Source organism: Rhinolophus ferrumequinum, chromosome 22 (assembly GCF_004115265.2).
Source record: "Rhinolophus ferrumequinum isolate MPI-CBG mRhiFer1 chromosome 22, mRhiFer1_v1.p, whole genome shotgun sequence".
Taxonomy (NCBI): Eukaryota; Metazoa; Chordata; class Mammalia; order Chiroptera; family Rhinolophidae; genus Rhinolophus; species Rhinolophus ferrumequinum.
This window is the reverse complement of record NC_046305.1, coordinates 26,885,323-26,907,854: the sequence shown is the minus strand read 5'-3', so window position 1 is coordinate 26,907,854 and position 22,532 is coordinate 26,885,323. Positions and strand designations below refer to the sequence as shown.

Sequence of the window (22,532 nt, the reverse complement as noted above, 5' to 3'; positions counted from 1 at the left end):
ATCGTCTATTGAAAAGGCTGTCATTTCCCCATTGAATGGTCTTGGCACCCTTGTTGAAAATCATTTGACCATATATGCCAGGGTTTATTTCTGGGCTCTCCATTATATTCCATTTGGCGATATGTCTGTCTTTATATCAGTCGCATACTGTTTTGATTATTGTAGCTTTGTAATCAGAAAGTGTGAAACCTCCAACTTTATTCTTGTTTTTCAAGATTGCTTTGATTATTCAAGATCCCTTGAGATTCCAAATAAATTTGAGGATGGATTGTTCTATTTCTGCAAAAAAAATACCACTGGGATTTTGAAAGAGATTGAATTAAATCTGTAGATTGCTTTGGGTAATATTGACATATAACAATAATAAATATTCCAATCCTTGAATATAGGATGCTTTTCTATTTATTTGTGTCTTAAAATTTCTTTCAGCTACATTTTGTAGTTTTCAGTATACACGCATAACTCATTTTATTGTGTGTCACAGGTGTTGTGGTTTTTACAAATTGAAGGTAAGACCACCAGCAGAAAGATTATGACTCACTTTATTGTAGTGGTCTGGAACTGAACTTGCAATGTCTCCAGTGTATGCCTGGAGATATTTTGCCTCCTTGGTTTAGTTTTATTCCTAAATATTTTATTCTTTTTGATGTTACTAACCTCATTAGTAATTTCCATTGATAAATGGAATTGTGTCGTGTCCTTTCAAAAATTTACTAATGAGGTTGTACAACTTCAAGTTTATGTTATACAACTTCAAGTTTATATTGCACGTACAGTTTTGCAACTTGCTTTATTTACTTAATATAGCTAGAATGCCTTATTTTCTTTTTTATTGTAAATTGTATGGTGGATAGAGATATGGCATGTGTGTCTTCTTAAAGATAAAGGGAAGAGTCTTTTTAAACTACAACATGTATAACTTTACTTAAAATGGTTCAATTTTTAAAAAGAAAACATCTAGGTAATTTTTAAAGAGAAAAATTTTACTGAACTTGTTAACTAACATCTTGGAATTGACCCTCACAAGCTCTATGGTATCATTGGCATGCTTCTGCAAATAGTTGTAAGAAGTCTGGCTGTTAAGAGGTAGAACTGTATAAACAAAACAAAACAAAGACAAAATTATTGAGACTAAACTTATTGGCTGAGTTATATTTACAAATGAAAGAAAATGAAACATTATCTTTCGTGTAGTTAATCTTTCATAATCTGTCTCCATATAGATTTTAATAGGATTAAGACCAGTTCTAGTATAGAAATAAGGCCAAAGGGCTTCTTTAAAAGAATCATTCAAATTATAGAGATGAGATTTATCATTCAAATTATAGACCGAAACCTCACTCAGTTTATAGTCCAGAAAAATGCCAGTCTTATTGCGTCTCTCTTTTGGCAGAGTTGGATTCTATTAGGACCCAATGACACATAATTTCTGTCACCGTATGGCCCAGCTGCCCAGAATCCATCTTGTACTAATGGCTGTTTCTGACCAACCTCTGTGATCTATTCAGGCTTGTTTCCTACTTCCACTTCCCAGGAAGGCCTACCTGAATTCTATCTCTTAGAACCCAGGACACCGGGCAGAGTACAACCCCCTGGGGTCATTACGAAGGTTGTGTTCTGTCCTTCCATATTGCGTGATTTTTCTATCCTCAGAGACACTAAGTTGGGGGTCTAGAAGTACATTGACTTTGTCATGATACTTTTTCTATGGTACCGGATATTGTGGAGGAAGACCATAACCGTATTATTTCATCTAAATGACAAAGGTGTTTTAAGTTTTTATTTCTGTTATAAAAATACCTGTCTGTTCTTAGCTTAAAACTGCCAAAAAAATACGTCATTGATTCCAGCTCTGACAATCCTTCTTTCCCTCTTATCTGCTTTAGATGCTTTTGTGTGGAAAAGCAATGTGAACATTTTATTGGGTTTCCATTTTGTTTTGTTAAAACAGCCATATGGGGAACTAAGGAATGGCAGCAGCGAGGCGCACTTTCTGAGTTCTCCTCCGGATCTTATTACAAACGGGACCTATAACCCATCAAAGAACTCTTTGCTCATCACACAGAACAGCTAAGAGACTCGTGGATTACTTGAAGCTAAGGATTACTTGAAGGTGCGCTAATTGGGCAAGCACGGGAAGGAAGGAAGGGAGCGGAGTGAAAACGCGCAGCTCACGGCGGCATCCCGGCCCGCAGCGGCGGCGGCGGCGAAAACCACAATGGCACCCACAGTTCCAGGCACGCACGGGATCCCAGGGCGGAACGGAGAGCACAGAGACCAGGAGGTGGGCTCTTTCCCTGCGTCCCACGGCTGATTTCTCCCGCCGGGAGGGCGGCTAGTGGGCCCTAGGGCGGACAAAGAACACGGACTCCATACCTGGACCCCTCCCCCGCCCCGCTCTTCCAATCCTACCCCCGCCCTTCCAGAGACTTAAACTGGCCCCTGAACTGAGGAGTAGTGTCAGATTACAAAGGAGCCGTAGTAGTGCTCAGGCTCCGGGAAGCCTGACAGGCAGCCCTGACCCAGGGAGACTGGGAAGTGTGTATGATTTTGGCTGCGCTAGGAAAGAAGAGACTCCTCCACCCCCAGCCACCACCTTTTCTGGCCTGCGGGAAGAGTGTGACACGCGGCTGGGCTGGGAGAGAGAAGACCCCTCCATCCCCAGCCCCCACCCTTTCTGGCCTGCCTAGGGCGGGGCGGGTGCAGCTGCAGAGACACTCCCAGGGATCAGCAGTAAGGCAGACGCAGCTCTGGGCTTTCAGCAGCTCAGAAATCTCCCGCCCGCACCCACCCCCATATACACACACACTGAAGAAGTGCCCTAAAACTCAGGAGTACTGGACACAGGGCTGGTGGTGCTACTCTCAGTGTGCATATGTGCAGGCAAGGGCAGAAACTGCACTGACTTTGTAAAAACTATCATCCAGACCCCTCAGGCCCACGCATTTAAATCTACAGCCCCAAAGTCACTCTGGGCACCAGGTGACCGGCTCTGCCTGCGCAATAAGCAGGGGGCTCTTTGGTACAGCAGAGGACAACCTGGACATTACTTGGTGGGCTTAAGCCAAGACTGGCACTGCTTTTTGTTTTGCTTTGTTTTGTTTCATTTTGCTTTGTCTTTATATCTTTGATATCTTTGCCTGTGTCGAGTGGGGGTTATCGGGTGTTTTTACATGTGAATGTATTTGATTTTTTTCTTTGTTGTTGTTGTTGCTGTTGTGCTTGGTGATTTGCTTTGTTCTGAAACTGCCCTACCAGGGCCCAGCTTAAGAGGCACAAGATTCAACATATCCAGAGGCCAACTCCAGACCAAACCAGAGTACTACCGGGTTTGACCTATAAGTCATACACGCAGAGGGAATTCTCTGCAGGCACTAGAGCCCATAGAGGCCAAACCACATTTAAGTGGTCAACCCTCACGCAGCAGAATGCCCTGCGGGGGGCAGAGCCAAGTCTCACAACGAGTCAGCCTAGGAGTTAACCCCACCTACTCACAAGCAAAAAGCAATTAAAGATCTTCTTGAACAGGACAATATACACAACACAAGAGTCACCTTTGGAGCACACGCAGAGGAGAAGAACAACGTAGTGCAAGTCAAATATAAAGGACACATACTACATAAGATAACCTAGCAAGAACTAAGAACTCTAGGGGATCTACCTAATACATCAAAACAAACACAGAGAGTCAGCCAGAATGGGGAAACAAAGGTACACGTCCCAAATAAAAGAACAGAAGAAACCTCCACAACTGGAACCAAATGAAACAGACGTAACCAACCTTTCAGAGACAGAGTTCAGAACACTGGTGATAAGAATGTTTAAGGAGCTTAGAGAAGACATAAAGAAGGATGTAGAAATCATAACGAACAACCAGTTAGAACTAAAGAACACAATTACCGAAATTAAGAACTCACTTGAAGGAATTACCAGCAGGTTAGATGAAGCAGAGGATCGAATCAGCGACTTAGAAGACAAGGTAGCAGAGATCACCCAAACGGAACAACAGAAAGAAAAAAGAATAAGAAACAATGAGGATGGCTTAAGAGACCTCTGGGATAACATCAAGCACAACAACATGTGCATCATAGGAATACCAGAAGGTGAAGAGAGGAAACAAGGGATTGAGAACATATTTGAAGTAATAATGTCCGAAAACTTCCCTAACCTGATGGAGGAAACCAACATACAAGCGCAGGAAGTGCAGAGAGTTCCAACCAGGATAAACCCAAACAGGTCCACACCAAGACACATTATAGTTAAAATGGCAAAGCTTAAAGACAAAGAGAGAATCCTAAAAGCACCAAGAGAAAGACAGAGGGTTACATACAAGGGAACTCCCATAAGACTATCAAATGATTTTTCTACAGAAACATTGAAGGCCAGGAGGGAGTGGCAGGAGATACTCAAAGTGATGGAAAACAAAGGCCTACAACCTAGATTGCTTTATCCAGCAAGGCTATCATTTAAAGTTGATGGAGAGATAAAGAGCTTTCCAGAAAAAAATAAGCTAAAGGAATTTATTACCACCAAGCCAGCACTGCAAGAAATACTAAAAGGACTTCTGTAAATAGAAGAAAGATCAAAACAACCTAACTACAAATTTAAAAATGGCAATAACTATGTACCTATCAATAATCACTTTAAATGTAAATGGATTAAATGCTCCAATCAAGAGACATAGGGTGGCTGACTGGATAAGAAAGCAAGACCCTTGTATATGCTGTATACAAGAGACTCACCTCAGAACAAAAGACACACACAGGCTGAAAGTGAAGGGTTGGAGTAAGATATTTCATGCAAATGGAAATGAGAAAAAAGCTGGAGTTGCAATCCTTATATCTGACAAAATAGACTTTAAAATGAAGAACATATTAAAAGATAAAGATGGGCACCATATAATAGTAAAGGGATCGATCCGACAAGAGGACATAACCCTAGTAAACATCTATGCACCCAACATAGGAGCACCTAAATATATAAAACAGGTACTGACTGACATAAAGACAGAGATCAACAGTAATACTATCATAGTAGGGGACTTCAACACACCCCTGACAACAAGGGACAGGTCTTCCAGACAGAAAATCAATATGGAAACAACAGCCTTAAATGATACATTGGACCACTTGGATTTAATCGATATTTTCAGAATATTTCACCCCAATGCTGCAAAATACACGTTTTTCTCAAGTGCACATGGAACATTTTCCAAGATAGACCACATTTTCCAAGTTAGGCCACAAAACAAGTCTTGATAAATTTAAGAAAATTGAAATCATACCAATTGTCTTCTCTGATCACAATGCTATGAAATTAGAAATGAACTACAGGAAAAAAACTGAAAGACACACCAATTCGTGGAGGCTGAATAACTTATTACTAAATAATGAAGGGGTCAAGCAGGATATCAAGGAAGAAATCAAAAGATATCTCGAGACAAATGAAAATGAAAACACGACGACCCAAAATCTATGGGATGCCGCGAAAGCAGTCCTAAGAGGGAAAGTCATAGCTTTGCAGGCCTACCTAAAGAAACAAGAAACAGCACTAATCAACAGTTTATCTTCACATTTAAGGGATCTGGAAAAAGAACAGCAAAATAAGCCCAAAGGGAGCACAAGGAAGGAGATAATAAAGATCAGAGCAGAAATAAATGAAATAGAAACCAGAAAAACAATACAAAAGATCAATGAATCCAAGAGTTGGTTCTTAGAGAAAATAAACAAAATTGACAAACCTTTAGCCAGACTCATTAAAAAAAAGAGAGAGAGGACCCAAATTAATAAAATCAGAAATGAAAGAGGAGAAGTGACAACGGACACCACAGAAATATTTGTATTTCTGTGTTTTAAGAAGTTACTATGAGCAACTATATGCCAACAAATTTGACAATCTGGAAGAAATGGACAATTTTCTAGAGGCGTACAACCTTCCAAGGCTAACTCAAGAAGAAACAGAAAACCTGAATAGACTGATTACCACCACGGAAATTGAATCAGTAATCAACAATCTCCCAACAAACAAAAGCCCTGGACCAGGTGGCTTTACAAGTGAATTTTACAACACGTTCAAAAAAGAATTATCACCTATTCTCCTCAAGCTCTTCCAAAAAATCCAGAAGGAAGGAAGACTCCCAAACACTTTTTACGAAGCCACTATCACCCTGATCCCAAAATCAGACAAAGACACCACAAAAAAAGAAAACTACAGGCCAATATCTCTAATGAACATAGATGCAAAAATCCTCAACAAAATATTAGCAAACAGAATTCAGCAATACATTAAAAAGATCATACACCATGATCAAGTGGGATTCATCCCTGGTATGCAAGGGTGGTTCAACATCCACAAATCAATTAATGTGATACACCACATTAACAAAATGAAAAATAAAAATCACATGATCATATCAATAGATGCAGAAAAAGCATTTGATAAAATCCAACAGCCATTTATGATAAAAAACCCTTAAGAAAGTGGGAATAGAGGGATCATATCTCAACATAATAAAGGCCATATATGACAAACCCACAGCTAACATCATTCTCAATGGGGAAAAGCTAAAACCATTCCCCCTAAGATCAGGAACAAGGCAAGGTTGCCCACTATCTCCGCTTCTATTCAACATAGTGCTCGAAGTTCTAGCCACAGCAATCAGACAAGAAAAAGAAATAAAAGGCATCCAAATTGGTAAGGAGGAAGTAAAATTATCATTATATGCAGATGATATGATACTATATATAGAGAACCCTAAAGACTCCACCAAGAAGCTATTAGAGCTGATAGATGAATTTAGTAAAGTAGCAGGATACAAAATTAATATTCAGAAATCAGTTGCATTTGTATATACCAATAATAAAACATCAGAAGGAGAAATTAAAAAAACAATCCCATTTACAATCGCTCCAAAGACTATAAAATACCTGGGAATAAATTTAACCAAAGAAGTAAAAGATCTGTACTCCGAAAATTATAAGACACTGAAGAAAGGAATGAAGGAAGATATAAATAGATGGAAACACATACCATGTTCATGGATAGGAAGAATTAATATAGTTAAAATGTCCATACTGCCTAAGGCAATATACATATTCAACGCAATTCCTATCAAACTACCAACGACGTTTTTCACAGAAATAGAAGATATAATCCTAAAATTTATATGGGACCATAAAAGACCCCATATAGCCTCAGCAATCTTGAGAAATAAGAACAAAGTGGGAGGTATAACAATACCTGACTTCAAATTATACTACAAGGCTACAGTAATCAAAACAGCATGGTACTGGCATAAAAACAGACACATAGATCAATGGAACAGAATAGAGAGTCCAGAAATAAATCCATGCCTATATGGCCATTTAATCTACGACAATGGAAGCAAGAATGTATGATGGGGTAAAGACAGTCTATTCAATAAATGGTGCTGGGAAACCTGGACAGACACATGCAAAAAAATGAAGCTGGACCACCTCCTTACACCATATACAAAAATAAATTCAAAATGGCTTAAAGACTTAAATGTAAGATCTGAAACCATAAAATACCTGGAAGAAAATATAGGAAGAAACTTCACAGACATTACCCGGAGTAAGATTTTTACTGATATATCCCCTCGCGCGAGGGAAGTAAGAGAAAAAATAAACATGTGGGATTATATCAAACCAAAAAGTTTTTTCACAGCAAAGGAAACCATCAATAAAACAAAAAGGGATCCTACTGAATGGGAAAAGATATTTGCCAATGATATATCTGATAAGGGATTAATATCACAAATCTATGAAAAACTCACTCAACTCAACTCCAAAAAAACAAACGACCCAATTAAGAAATGGGCGGAGGACTTGAAGAGACATTTTTCTAAAAAGGACATACAGATGGCAAATAGACATATGAAGAAATGCTCAACCTCACTAACCATCAGAGAAATGCAAATAAAAACCACAATGAGATACCACCTCACCCCAGTCAAAATGGCTATCATCAATAAATCAACAAACAACAAGTGCTGGCGTGGATGTGGAGAAAAGGGAACACTTGTGCACTGTTGGTGGGATTGCAGATTGGTGCAGCCACTATGGAAAACAGTATGGAGGTATCTCAAAAATCAGAAAATGGAACTACCCTATGATCCAGTAATTCCACTCCTAGGTATTTATCCGGAGAAATCCAAAACTCCAATTCAAAAATCTTTATGCATTCCTATGTTTATTGCAGCACTATACACAATAGCTAAGACATGGAAACAAGCGAAATGCGCATCGGTAGATGACTGGATTAAGAAACTGTGGTACATTTATACAATGGAGTATTATGCAGCCATAAAGAAGAAAGAAATCTTACCATTTGCAACAACATGGATGGACCTAGAGAACATTATGTTAAGTGAAATAAGTCAGACAGAGAAAGATAAGTACCATATGATCTCACTTATATGTGGAATCTAAAGAAAAGAATAAGTGAATGAATTAATCAGAAACAGTTTTGGAGATAAAGAGGAAAAACTGAGGGTTGCTAGATGGGCAGGGGGGCGTGGGGGTAAAGGGGAAGGTGAGGGGATTAGAAAACAATCAGTAACCACAAGATGGCCACGGGGTTTGAAAAATTAATCTGGGGGACGTAATTTAGTGGTTACCAGAGGGTAAGGGGGTTGGGGGGGTGGGAGATGAGGGTAAGGGGGATCAAATATGTGGTGATGGAAGGAGAACTGACTCTGGATGGTGAACACAATGTAATTTATAGATGATGTGATACAGAATTGCACACCTGAAATCTATGTAATTTTACTAACAATTGTCACCCCAATAAATTTAAAAAACAAAACAAAAAAACAGCCATATGTCCATCCTGTAAACATTTAAGAACAGTCTCTTACTCATTTTATAGAAACAGCAAGTTTCCAAAATTCACATTTTGTATCTTTTCTCCTATATTACACTTTCTTCTGCAACAGTGATTTGCCAGCTTATATAGTTATTATGTTTCCAACTTGTTCTACTCTCTCCTTTAAGGGCTGGTGCCATTCCAGAATTTTCCTGTGAGGGGAGCAGCCTTCTTTATGGGCCACACTTAGTGCTTTCAGTGTTGATTGGAAAAACTGCATAATGGATGCAAAATCTCACGGAAAAGGGTCAGAATCTGTTTTGCACACACAAGCCTCAGACCTTCCTCTGCCTCCCACCTCAGGAGTAGCAACAGACTGGGGCGGAGGGGAGGAGGGAGGCTCTGGTAACTCTTCAGGGCACCACATAGTGAAAAGCAGGGTCCTCTCCAGACCTCAGAGACAGACCAGGTTTAGGGCTCCCTGGCATGGCTGGCTGATGGCTGCCTTGTTTAGCCCCCATCCTGCCGTTCCCGAGCAGCTGCCAAGAAGAGCCCAGAGCCTGCAACCTGTGGCAAATGAGCCAGACTGCCCCAGCTCCCACTCTGTACCTCACATTAACTGAAGCCAGGTTCAGTTGTCTTTCTGGCTCCAGAAAAGAGAGCAGTATCTCGAGGCTGTAAAGGGAGCCTTGGAACACCATTCATTTCTCTCTCTCTCTCTCCACAATCACAAATGGATAGAAAAGTTGCAAATACAGTACAAAGAATTCTTTTCTCGAACCATTTGAGTGTAGTTGCCACTGGCTATCTCATCACCCTTGAATACTTTGGTGTGGTTTCCTTTGTTTTCCTATGTAGTCAGGATACAACCATAAAATTCAGAAAATTAACATCAATATACTACTACCATCTAAAGTCAGACCCCATTCAAGTTTGTTGTCCCAGTCATATCATTTATAAGGAAAGGATCCAGTTCAGTATCATGTGTGGCATTTGCTTTCTGTGTCTCTGTAGTCTCTTATGTCTGGAACACTTTCTCAGTCTTTCCTGGACATGACCTTGACACTTTTGAAGATTTGGGCCAGTTATTTTGTAGCTCTTCCTCTATTTGAGCTTGTCTGATGTTTGCTCATGACTAGATACAGGTTATGCAGCAGTATCAAGATGTGGTGCTGTGTTTTTCTCATTGTATGTATTAGGTGATGCACGATTTCAATTTGGCCCTTTACTGATGATGTTTCTTTAACCTCTTGATTAAGTTGGTGTCTGCCAGGCTCCCCCATTATAAAGTTCCTCACCACCCTGCCCTGATGTTACCGGGATGCCCTCCTCGCCCTTCTTTGGCATCAGGCCAAACTCCAGTGTGAACCCCCTTCCACCTGGCTGAGGCTCTGACCAACCTGCTCTGGGCACCCCATCCCCGACCCCTTCTACCTAATGGCTTTAGGACTGAATTGTTCAGGAAGAGGAAGGAGGGAAATGGGGAGAGAAAGAGACTTCCTTCAATTTTCAAAATTAACAATCATGATTAATAGTAACAACCACTAACACTAATGAGCACATGGTGCCAGGCACAGTCTAATCATTTTAAGTCTTATTAACTCATTTAATTTTCATAACTGCCTATGAGGTAGGCAGGTATGCTGTCATCCCCATTTCACAAACAGAACTGAAACACTGAGAGATCAAGTCACTTGCCCGGGGCACACAGCTAGCAGCTGGCAGAACCAGGGCTTGATCCCAGTAGTCTGACTCTAGGAAAAGTGTCTTTAACCAACCCAGTCCAGTCCAGTCCACTCCTAGTGTCATGCAGGGTGTCACACAGGGTGTCATGCTGGGTCTCCTGTCTGCTCCCCACATAAGAACACAGGATAGGGTGAGGCCAAAAAAGAACACTCATGGAGCCATAGATAGAGGAGACATACCACTATATTCTTGCTGGCGGCTAGGCTGGAGACACAGGAAGCAGGAGCCACACGATCTGCAACCCGCCGTGCTAACTGCAATCTGCACTTGCCAGCCACCATCTTCTTCCTAGCCCCGATTTTCTGCTAGCATAGCCACAGCAGTTATATTAGTGGCCAATGGCTCACTGGTTACAGCTGACGGCCATCCAATCACAGTTGATGGCCATTTACTACCTGAGCCAACACCTTTCCACATGAGGCCAAGAGCCTGGAAACTGCACTCCTGGCTTTGTCCCCACACCTACCCCTACACTCCTCCACAGAAATTGTTCTTGCTTTGGCCATCTGTGACGTCTGTTAACAAATCCAGTGGGCAGGTGTCAGTCCTTATCTGTTAGCAGTTGGCTACTCCCTTCTTAAAATATTCTTTCTCTTGTATTCCATGACAGCATGCTGTTGATTTTCTTTCTGCTATTCTGGTCACTCTTTTCTACTCTCCTTTGCCAGCTCCTACTTCTCTACCCACCAAAGGAGGTAGAGAAAGAACAATTCTAAATGCCAGTACCACAAACATCATAACTGTTGTGGAACGAGATTAACATTTAATGAAAGATCCAGCTAAAACATACATACATACACTCACACACACAATTATTTAGAAATTCCCATAGGCAATATTCTATGGATGTAGTAAAAAGTTAATAAGGGAGTTTGTGAAAGTGTTATTAGTGTTTGTGTACTCAGTCTATCTAAGTCTTTTGACTCCAATTCCCTTCCTTCACAGTTCAGCCACATAGCGATTTAGGGCAGCATTGCACTGTGGGTGTGAAGCAGGGCCCAGATGGGCCCTGTGGGGACAGAGCCCCAGAGAGCAGTTTCCAGGCTCTCGGCCTCACGTGGAAAGGTGCTGGCTCGGGTAGTAGATGGCCGTCAGCTGTGGCTAGTTGGCCGTCAGCTGTAACCCTTGAGCCATTAGCCACTAATATAACTGCCGCGGCTGAGCTGGGGAGTGGAGTGGAGGAGAGTCGTCGGTCGGTTGGTAAGAAAGTGGACAGCAGGTCGCATGTCGTGTGAATCCAGCCTCCAGTGAGTCTATAGTGGTATGACTCCCCTACCTATGGCTCCGTGGGTGTTCCTTTTTGGCCTAGCCACATCCTGCGTTCTTATGTGGGGAGCGGGACCAGAGACCCCGCAGGCTGCCACATAAGACAGGCCCCCTGTAATCAGAATGCCTCCGGAAAGCTCTGCCCCCATCCAGGTGGGATTCACACCCCTGTGGCTGAGCTCAGAATGCCTCTGCAGTGCCCTGCCCTGTTCCGGCTCTTGGTCCCAGAGAATCAACTTGAAGTTGCTTGCTAATTACAAACTCTATTGCTTACCATTTTTCTACATCACTTCCCACCACCATTCCTGGACTGCTGGTGCCATAGGAGATATGAAGACAGAAGGGGGCATCATGAAAGGAGAGCAGACCTCCGGGATGTCATGCTGCCTCTGGGAGAGTGCCCTGATTTTCCCTTAAATACCCCCAGCAGGTCTGAAAATGTAAGGCAGTGTTTGGAGGTGTTAACCCACTGCCTTCTTAGACCACTTGTGCTCTGAACTCCTGTGTCAGTCTATTGGTTGAGCAGCGCAGGCAGCACGAGCCCCAGACTCATTTGGTCTCCAGTTACAGGTGATCTTTTTTGGAATTTACTCATCTTTGTGGCCCGCTGTTCCGATGGCCCCTGATATGTCAGGAGAGGTAATGAGTCCTAATAACTTATGATCCAACAAAGCTTAAAAATTGGTATTCATTAATGAACCTGAATTGTTTGGCTTGGATTTATATTAAAATAGCATTTGACCATTTAAAAGATATTTTTAAATCCCACAGTTGTAAGCAATAAATCTTGAGAGAATATTTTAAACTTGGACGTTTTACTTAAATCTACTTACCCTTTCAAAACATAACAGGGAAAATAAAATATGGTTGTCAGGAGCTTGAATCATGTTAAATATATCCAAATAGAAAATGCCATTTTAAAATTAGAACATAAATCACAAATACATTTTGGAAGAGAAATTTGAGGAAATCATGAGCTCATGTCTTTGGGACAGTCTATCATTTCTTCTGTTATCTCTTATTCTTGGGATTTGAATTGCGTAAGTCTTTGGCCCAAGTTCACATCTCATTCCATTTTCACTCATATTCATTCCCATGTCTTTAAATATCACTTCTGTGGTAACAATGTTGATCTTTATCTTTAATATATTAAATTTTTTATTACTTATTTAGGCCTCTCTTTGAGCTTCCAAAATCATATCCAGCTGCCTACTTAGCATATCTGCTTGGTTTTTCTCTCTTTAAGGAATCTTGAATTCAACAGGTCCAAACTGAGCTATTGATCGTCTTTCCTTAAACTTGAACCTCTCTTGATTTTCCCGAAATGAATAAAAATGTCACCAAACACTCGGCAGTTTGCAGCAAAAGCCCTAGAGTCTCCTCACTCCTCCCTCAGTCAAACCACAGCTAAGTTTTATTGCTGCTTCTTCCAAAATGTATCTTGAAAGCTGTCTGTTTCTCTCCACTCTTACCATTTAATTCCAAGCCACCTTCATTTCTGTTCTGGACCCCTCCAACCTTCTATGAGTGTCTGCTTCACTCCTGCCACCCTCTTGTCCCTTTTCCACACAGCCGTCAGGGATCTTGGAAAACGTATGATCCAATCATACTCGCACAGTGTCAAATCCTTCATGGCTTCCTACTGGGCTTGGATGAAACAGAGTCTTCCCATCCATTCCTCTGCTCACAGGCCCTGCCTGCATGATGGGGCCTAGGCCTGCTTGTCCAACTTGGTCTCCTGCCACTGTCCCCCTTGCCCGCCATACTCCAACCACATCACAGTTTCCTCGATTAGCCTTCCTGCCTCAGGGCCTTTGACTATTCCCTTTCCTCCCACTTTTTATGGCCTAAAGCATACTCATCCTTTAGATCAGGGGTGTCCAAACTTTTTTCAACGTTTTTCACCAAGGGCCATATGCGGTAAAATACACAAACAGCCGGGCCACTCACTCGAGGTGAAGCACGTATTGCCTCACCTGGTTTATTTAAGTAAACTAAATATATTTTTGGAATTTGCTGCAGGCCAATTAACAATGGATTGTGGAACGCAGTTGGCCTGCGGGCCGCAGTTTTGACACCCCTGCTTTAGATGTTAATGGAAATGTCGGTTCCTCAGGGAAACCTTGGTTCACTCTCCACTCCCTGACCTAAATCTTGTTCCCTCATTTCTTTCTCTCATAGGATTTAGCACATACTTCATAGGAATTAGCACATTTTGGTTTAATAAAATGTTGGCTTGTCAGTGGGCTCAGGCCTCAGCCCTCTTCTCTCTATATTTTTAGAAATATTAAAGTCAGTTGTTCTGAACTGGGGGTTTGGGGGTGATTTTGTTCCTCAGGAGATATTTGGTAATGTCTGGAGGAGACCTTTTTGATTGTTACAACTGGGAGTGGGAGTGTGCTACTGAAATCTGGTGTGTAGAGTCCAGGAATGCTGCTAAAATCCTGTAATGCACAGGATATACCCCACAACAAAGAATTACCCTGCCCCAGAATGTCAGTAGTGGAGAAGCTGAGAAACGGTGGCCCCAGGTGATCTCATGGACTCTCATGGTTTTCAATATCATCTATATGCAGCAAGTCCCAAATTTCTCCCTCCATCCCAGGCTCATTTACCCGACTACTTACTTGAAATCTCATCTGGATGTCTAACAGCACATCAAACTCAACGTGTCTATCACCCAACTCTTGCCCGCTACTCCACCCTTCTAATTGCTCAGGCTAAAAATATTGGAGGCATTCTTGACTTCATTTTCTCACACCCCACATCCAATCCATCAGCAAATTATTTCAGCAATTTCCTCAAAACAGGTCCAGCACTGACCACTTCCCACCAGTTCACTGCTACCACCCTGGTCTCTTCTACCACCTCTCACCTCAGAACTGGTCTCCCTGTTGCTGAACTCACCCCTCTACAGTCTATTCTCAACCCAACACCCAGAGTGATCTTATAAAAATATGAATAAATATATCACTTTTTTGCACAAAACCCTCCAATGATTTCCCATATTATGGAGATAAAACCACCGTTCTTACACAGTCTGGCCTCTCCGGGGTCTGCCTGACTAAATCTTACCACTCTCCCCTTTACTCACTTTACTCCAGCAACACCAGCCTCCTCCTACTTCAGATACACCAACTATGCCAATGCTTCAGAGCCTTTGTACTGGCTGTCCCCTCTTCTTAGGACATTTTCCCTCCAGATAGCTGCATGGCTTTCCCCCCCTCACTTCCTGTGGATCCCTGTATAAAAAGGCCCCTTCTCAGTGAAGCCTTTCCTGACCACTCTGTACAAAATAGTAATTCCTCCTGCCTCACACTCCCTAGCCTCCTTACCTGCTTTATTTTTCTACAAAGGACGTATCACCACGAGACATACTACTGAGATAGGAAAGTCATAGGCAGTTAGGGACAGGAGGACCGTGGTGGAGGGCATCAAGACCCAGACAAACAGTCTCAAAGTGAGATGAGAAAGTCATGGGCAGTCAGGGACGCCGGCAGAGGGCCTCAAGGCCAAGAGAACAGCAGCTGATAGAAAAAAAAATGTAGAAAAGGGAACTAGGTGGGAGGGGCTACCACATCATACTGCAGAGTCAGCCAAGATATCAGCCCAGGTGCAGAAAGGGGTGTAGGCGGGAGCCCAACTGGCCCCTGGTAAACAACTTAGAGATTATGGATCCAAGGATATACAGTCTCCAGCTCAGCTTAGTCTGTGGGGTATTCCGTTCAGATCCCCCCTCTCTTCAGAGAGCTGTACTCTTGTGCTTTTCACTTTTGCAATAAAACTGTTTACTGCTTCAATTTACCTCTCCGGGTCCACATTCTCATTCTTTGAGTGCGTGAGGCCACGAACCCAGGACAGCAGACACCAGAATCCTATATCATTTGGGGGCTCGCCCTTGGGATTGATGGAGAGGTAAATATTATCTGTGCCTTTCTACTTGCCTGTCTACTTGCCCACTCATGGGCATAATTTTTCTCTCTTATGACAAAAATTCATAATTTTTTTCTCTTTCTCCTGTCACACAAATATTGGGCCTTCATCAGCCAGTTAAAGGCAACGAGCGCGGCTGCCAGTCTCAAGCCTTGGAGGACAGGTCTCCCTGGACTGGAGGTGGCTGATCCCCTGATTTGTATCGGGAACATCTGCTGCCTGCCACTAGGCTTCTTGGCTTCTCTTTCTTCAGGGGGAGGGGAACATCCTCGGCAAGTGACTTGGACTGCTCCCTCCCATATTGTTGCTTTCTCTTCAGCCCTTCCTGCTCTTGATGTTTTGTGACACGTTGGTTGGGGCTCTTTCCCTGTTAGACCTCTTCACCTTCCTGACACATTATTCCCCACAACACCTAAGGTAAGACAATGGAACTAACACAGTATAAGACTGATCTAGCCACAAAAGGTCTAGTTTTAGCTCACCTCCCGAGGGCAATTATGGACCCACATTAGGCTTTCTTTAAAGCCTTGGGCTGCCAATAGTCCTGTAGTCAATATAAGGAAGAAAGAGCATGTTTTTGTGTAGCACATACTCGGTGTCGATTTTCTGGTGATTGCACCGTCCACTGTATATATCTAGGACTACATCCCTGAAAGCCAGACTATCTCAGCCAGTTACTAGTCTACCTCTCCTGCTGCCAGGATACTAATAAGGCCTCTACTAACCTTACACATCTTATCCAGATAGCATCCCTCTATGAGTCTAAGATTTCTGAATCTCCTTTCCTCTAGCTGTCAAAGTTTGTTCCCTCTTATAAACTGGCTCCCTCCAAGTTCTGAGTATCATCTCAATAGTCTACTCCCTGTTGGATGAGGGGAAAAGACCTGAGAAATGGGCGGCAGGCCTATAAGATGCCAGAGGTCGTGGCATACACCCTTCCACTAGTGGGCATTTAATCATTGGCCATCAACTCTATCACCCAGGGCCAGGTCAAACACAGACAACCACAAAAAATACCCTTTCCCATGGGTACTGCAAAGCAAGATTCGGGAGCAGGGGTAGCACAGTCCAGGCAAGCATGACTACTCCTGGTGACCCATGCCTCCTCGGTTGCCGGCATCTGGTCACACAGAGTGTCAGAACCCACAGGTCCAGGGGACGCGCTGGCATCAGGTGATGGCAGGGAACAGACAGCAAAGGGACACCTTTCTTCTCTCCCTCCTCTTTTGCAGATGGGCTACAAGCCCTCAAGCAGCTGCACCCCTTTGGGCTGTATTCTAAGACATCGGGACAAGTTCGACCCCCATACCCAGAAGAAGCGGAGTCTAAGTTTCTTTTGTTCAAAGCCTGGCCCTAATACAAACTAGGTGATGGGGAAATCTGGCCACCAGAGGAAAATATCAACTATAATACCATATTGCAATTAGATCTTTTCTGCAGACAGGAGGATAAATGGTCTGAGATACCCTATGTTCAGGCTTTCTTTGCTTTAAGAGACAACCCTGACCTTTATAAGACCTGTAAAGTAGACCCGGCCCTACTAGCTGTAATTTTTTGCCCACCTCCTATGAAAAATCCTCCATCTAAAGAAGAAGTACCACCTAAAGAGACAACTCCTGAGGGGGACCCCCTTAAGAAAACTCCCCCTGAGGATAGTACACCAATATCGGGAACTAAACCACTCTATCCCAGTCTGCTGACCACCCTACCCTCTTGTCCCCCATATCCAGAACTTCCCAACAAAAGGACCCACAAACATAGACCCAACTTTCTTCCCCTACAGGAAATGCCCAGTGAATTTTAGTCTCACAAGGGTTCAGGTCCCCTTCTCCCTACAGGACCTTAACCTGATTAAAGGGGACATAGGAAACTTCTCTGATGGCCCAGATAAGTACATCAATGCCTTCCAAAATTTAACACAAGTATTCGAGCTATCTTGGAAGAACATTATGCTACTTCTCAATCAGACTTAAACTGGCTCTGAAAAACAAGCTGCCTTACAAGCAGCCCAAAAGTTTGGGGACGATCAATATTTAGCATGTTATGATGAGCCACGGGGAGGAAGTACTATATCAGAACCCTTCCCCATGGGACAGAAGGCTGTACCCACTAATGATTCCCAATGGGACCCTGACACGTATTTGAGGACATGGAGACAAAAACATTTTCAAGCATGCATCCTAGAAGGCGAATTAGAGTTAAGCCTTTAAACTATTCCAAGCTTTCCACCATCAGTCAACAGCCAGACGAAAATCCTTCGGCATTTTTAGAAAGGCTGAGGGAAGCCCTTATCAAACATACTTCCATCTTGCCTGACACACTAGAGGGTGAATTAATTTTAACGGACAAGTTTGTCATACAGGCCACCTCTGACATACAGAGGAAGCTACAAAAGTTAGCTATCGGCCCTGAAGCCTCCCTAGAGCACCTACTCAAGGTTACAAATACCGTCTTTTATAATAGAGATCAGGATAAAGAGAAAAAACTTAAGAAACAGACAGAAATGTTAGTGGCGGCCCTAAGAATGGCAAAGCCTCAGGACACCCAGGACCCAAAATCTAACTGCCACCATTGTAGACAGCCTGGACACTGAAGAAGGGACTGTCTGCAGCGCCAAGGCTGCGAAAGGAGACCCCCGGGACCCTGTCCCATCTGCCAGGTAGACCATTGGAAGGTAGATTGCCCCTGGAGGCCTCTACCATCAGGGTTGGCCTTACCTAACCCACTGTCCCCTCGGGCCTGGGGCTCCTCGCTATAGCTCCCTCAACCAGGCTGTCTATTAGAACACCGGAGCCCCGGGTAATCCTGGAGGTTGACGGAAACCCAATTGATTTCCTTCGAGATACGGGAGCCACTTTTTCTGTTCTTCTCTCTAATCCTAGACAGCCTTCCACCCACTATGTGATGGCAAAGGGAGTTACTGGAAAGCCTATTACTAAGTTCTTTTCTCAGCCCCTAGGTTGTATCTGGGGAAATATACATGTTCCTCACCATTTTCAGGGCCTCTTAGCCACTAACATTAGCCATTGGCTCCCTGACAACAGATTTCTGAGGTATCTGGCACTTTTATTAGAAGGACAGATTGAAACTTGTTTCATCTTGAACCCAACAATCTTCCTCCCCAAGGAAGGAGAGAAACTAACATATAACTGCTAACAGGTCCTGGCCCAGACCTAGGTAAAAAAAAAACACCCCTAGACAATCCCAAGTAGACCCTGTATTTTAAACCCTCTGGCAAAATTTATTTCTTCCCTCCTAACAGCCCTCAAGTCCCACATGATACTCCCCAAGCTGCGAAGGTACCGAAATTTAGCTCCTGGATCTACCATTCCCGGATAAAGCAGTGGAATCCGGAAGAACCAGCGCCACCTGTGGGTCCAGAGCCAGTGAGCCTTCAACAGAGCCAGTCAAATACTCCTGTGAACCGTTGAAAGATCTAAAGCGTCTCTTCAAAACGGCTGCCAACAAATCGAATAAGCTATGAAAAATAACATCATCCATCAGCTTCTACTTTTAATTCTTTTAACAATTCTCCCAGAAGGATTTTCAGATAGTCCTATGCCCTTTTGAAAGGATGAAAATGTTTGCGTTTACTTAGCCAAACATGTAATGAATGTGTCTGATTTCTGTCTCACTGGAGGAACCTCCGTAGAACAAACCCTTACCTCCTGCCTAATAGGAGTTTGCACCCCCTTAAACCATATGAAAAACCACACTATCTTTCAGTTTATTACTAAGCCTATTTCTTACTCTGACATCTGTAATTGGGGACCCATCAGTTCCCTAAAAGACAGGAGCATGTTTTCCTTAAAAGTAACAACTGTGACCCTGGCAGAAAAATGTGTCAAATTCACCGGTTGTTCTAACCAATGTTTTAATCTTTCAGCCAATATCAGCTTAAACTGCAGCTCCACCACCTCTGTAAGTTATGCTAATGCACATGTCAAATTACCTGCTGGATGGTTTCTCATTTTTAGAAAGACTGTCTACTCCTAGGTTCCAGCTTACAGCACTGGGGACCTTGCTCCCTCGGGAGGTTAACTGTCTTTTTACCTCAAAAATCTCATCAGACTCATCAGACTAGACACCACAGGGAACTTACTCTAGCCTGCAGTTGTAACAGTGATGTACATTTGTTCAGCCCAGCTGAAAATATATCATTATTTCTTTTTATAGTACCAGCTGTATAGCCTACAGATTAGCTAAATAGCCTTCTCCATGGCAAAGGCCCTGAACGCTACCTCACAGGCCATCCACGCCATTGGGCAGGAGTTAGGACAGGTCAGAGAAACAGTTCTTGAAAACAGAGCTGCCATAGATTATTTACTCTTAAGACATAACCACGGTTGTAAAGAATTTAAAGGATTATGTTGTTTTAATCTCTCTGACAACTCAGTTAATTGAAGACAAAGTTAAATAGATTCATGACATAGTGTCCAATATTAAACAGAGAAAAGGGCTTTTTAGCCTTGATCTCTCCTCCCTTACTTCCTGGCTTCCCAGTCTGACTGGGCTAAAGGAGACATTTCTCATTTTTCTCTTATTCATTGTTGTAGGGATAATATCATGCTGTTGCCAACAATGTAACCCAGCTTGCAGATCACCTACTAGCTGGCTGCGACCATTCAAACGACTACAACAACTGGGCCATAGGACGGAGCCCACCCAGCTCCAGATGGTCCTGAATATAACATCTCACCAAAATTCACCCATCTGCGGTGGATTGCTGGACCGCCCTCTGACCAACCAGCCCACTGCTAGCCCATACTCCACCCCTTCTCAGCAGGAAGCAGCCAGAGCGGTCTTCTCCCCCTTCCCCTAACAGTTGGGGTTACATCTTCAGAGGGGTATTGAGATAGGAAAGTCATAGGCAGTTAGGGACAGGACCGCGGTGGAGGGTATCAAAGCCCAGACAAACAGTCTCAAAGTGAGATGGGAAAACCGTGGGCAGTCAGGGACGCACGGTAGAGGGCCTCAAGGCCAAGAGAACAGCAGCTGACAGAAAAAAAAAATGTAGAAAAGGGAACTAGGTGGGAGGGGCTACCACATCATACTGCAGAGTCAGCCAAGATATCAGCCCAGGTGCAGAAAGGGGTGTAGGCGGGAGCCCAACTGGCCCCTGGTAAACAACTTAGAGATTATGGATCCAAGGATATACAGTCTCCAGCTCAGCTTAGTCTGCGGGGTATTCCGTTCAGATCCCCCCTCTCTTCAGAGAGCTGTACTCTTGTGCTTTTCACTTTTGCAATAAAACTGTTTACTGCTTCAATTTACCTCTCCGGGTCCACGTTCTCATTCTTTGAGTGCGTGAGGCCACGAACCCAGGACAGCAGACACCAGAATCCTATATCACTACCTGCTGACTTCTTTATCTGTTAATCTCCTTTTCCACCACTCTAGACTGTAAACAGGGGATATGTCTGTTTCATTCACTATTGTATACTCTATGCCCAACGCAGATGGCCACCTGGAGACAAGTTTGTTCACTGAATGAATATTGTTTCCAGTTCACAGATGAGACACTGGGACTCAGAAGTTTTAAGTAACTCACCTAAATGAAACTCACAGAGCCACCACCCACCCTTCCCAGACCTGCAGACTACTTCCTTGCCCTTTCCCAAAGGAAGGAGAAGGATGTTTAGGAGTGAGGATATAGTGATTTGGGGAGTGGAGTTTAGTTTCTGACAAGAAGGGACCCAGGGCTACAGGAGACCCTGAGAATTTTTGGGTAAAGATGTTTAAATGGGCAGTGGCCTTCTGCGTCCATCTTTGCAGCATCCCAGGTCTAAGAACCCTGAATGGGAAAGGCACCAGCTTGAGTGGTGAACTTACCAGTTACCCCAGGCATCAGCCTTTGGCTACCTGGGGACCCTGAGCAATCCCAATCCCTCACCCCTGGGAAGAGAGAGGAGCCACACCCAGCCATGGCCCTCCTGTGTGGAGGATGCCAACACAGCCACTTCAGGCTACTGCCTCCAGAGGTCACCTCACAGGTTCCACAGAGAGAGATCCCAGCTAGGAGGGGTGTCGTCTTGGCTCCCACCGAGCCTCGACACCCCAGCCCAGCCCAGCCCCTCTGCAGCAGGGTCCCTCACACTCACTTTGCCATTCGGTGATGGAGATCATGTCGCAGGCTGCCTGGGGGGCCTTCCAGGTCAAATCTGGATAGAGGTGAGCAGTAGGGAAGACCAAGCTTGTACATGCTCAAGGGAAGCTGACCCTTGGTAAGTTGTGAAATGAGCCTCTGGTAAATCATTAACTCTACTCCCACTTACACACACACATACACATGAATGGCTCCTGAAAGTCGAAAGTTCCCTTCTCCTGGTTCTTCCCAGAAGGCACTGCCCCTCCACTCGATGGCCACCTGGACATCACCCACCTGACTCTTCTCTTCCCCCAACCCCATGCCCTAAAGTTGAGTTCACTGCCTCCTTCTCCACAAAAATTGGACTGTATATAAAAGAACTGGGACCGAGGGATACCCAGGCTCCCTACTGGGTTTGATGGAGTGTATGGGAAGAGTTGGAATCTGTGTTTCTCTTTGGAAAAGAGTGAAATTTATCTTGTAAGTAGTTTGCTTGTTTTGTGCTAGTATCCATGCTGTACCCTAGGGGGCGACAAACAACTGATTAAAACCTGTTGCTGCTCGTCTCATAGGAAAACCGAATTGAGTTAAATCCAGGGCAAAAGCACCCATGGGGAGTTAGACATGAAGGGCTTTAGTCGAAGCCCATCGGTGGGCTTCCCATCGGTGTCCT

At 43.6% G+C, this 22,532-nt stretch overlaps 1 protein-coding gene across 2 annotated transcripts in view; it reads right to left on the bottom strand.

The window, feature by feature from the left end:
• GOLT1A (golgi transport 1A) overlaps nucleotides 1-21,992 on the bottom strand; it is a 29,665-nt gene extending 7,673 nt beyond the window's left edge. For both annotated transcript variants that reach the window (XM_033093966.1, XM_033093967.1), the window contains exon 1: nucleotides 21,873-21,992. In XM_033093966.1, the coding sequence (XP_032949857.1) occupies nucleotides 21,873-21,897 (25 nt within the window). In that variant the 5' untranslated portion in view covers nucleotides 21,898-21,992. The remainder of the gene's footprint in view (nucleotides 1-21,872) is intronic.
• Nucleotides 21,993-22,532: the final 540 nt, after the last annotated feature.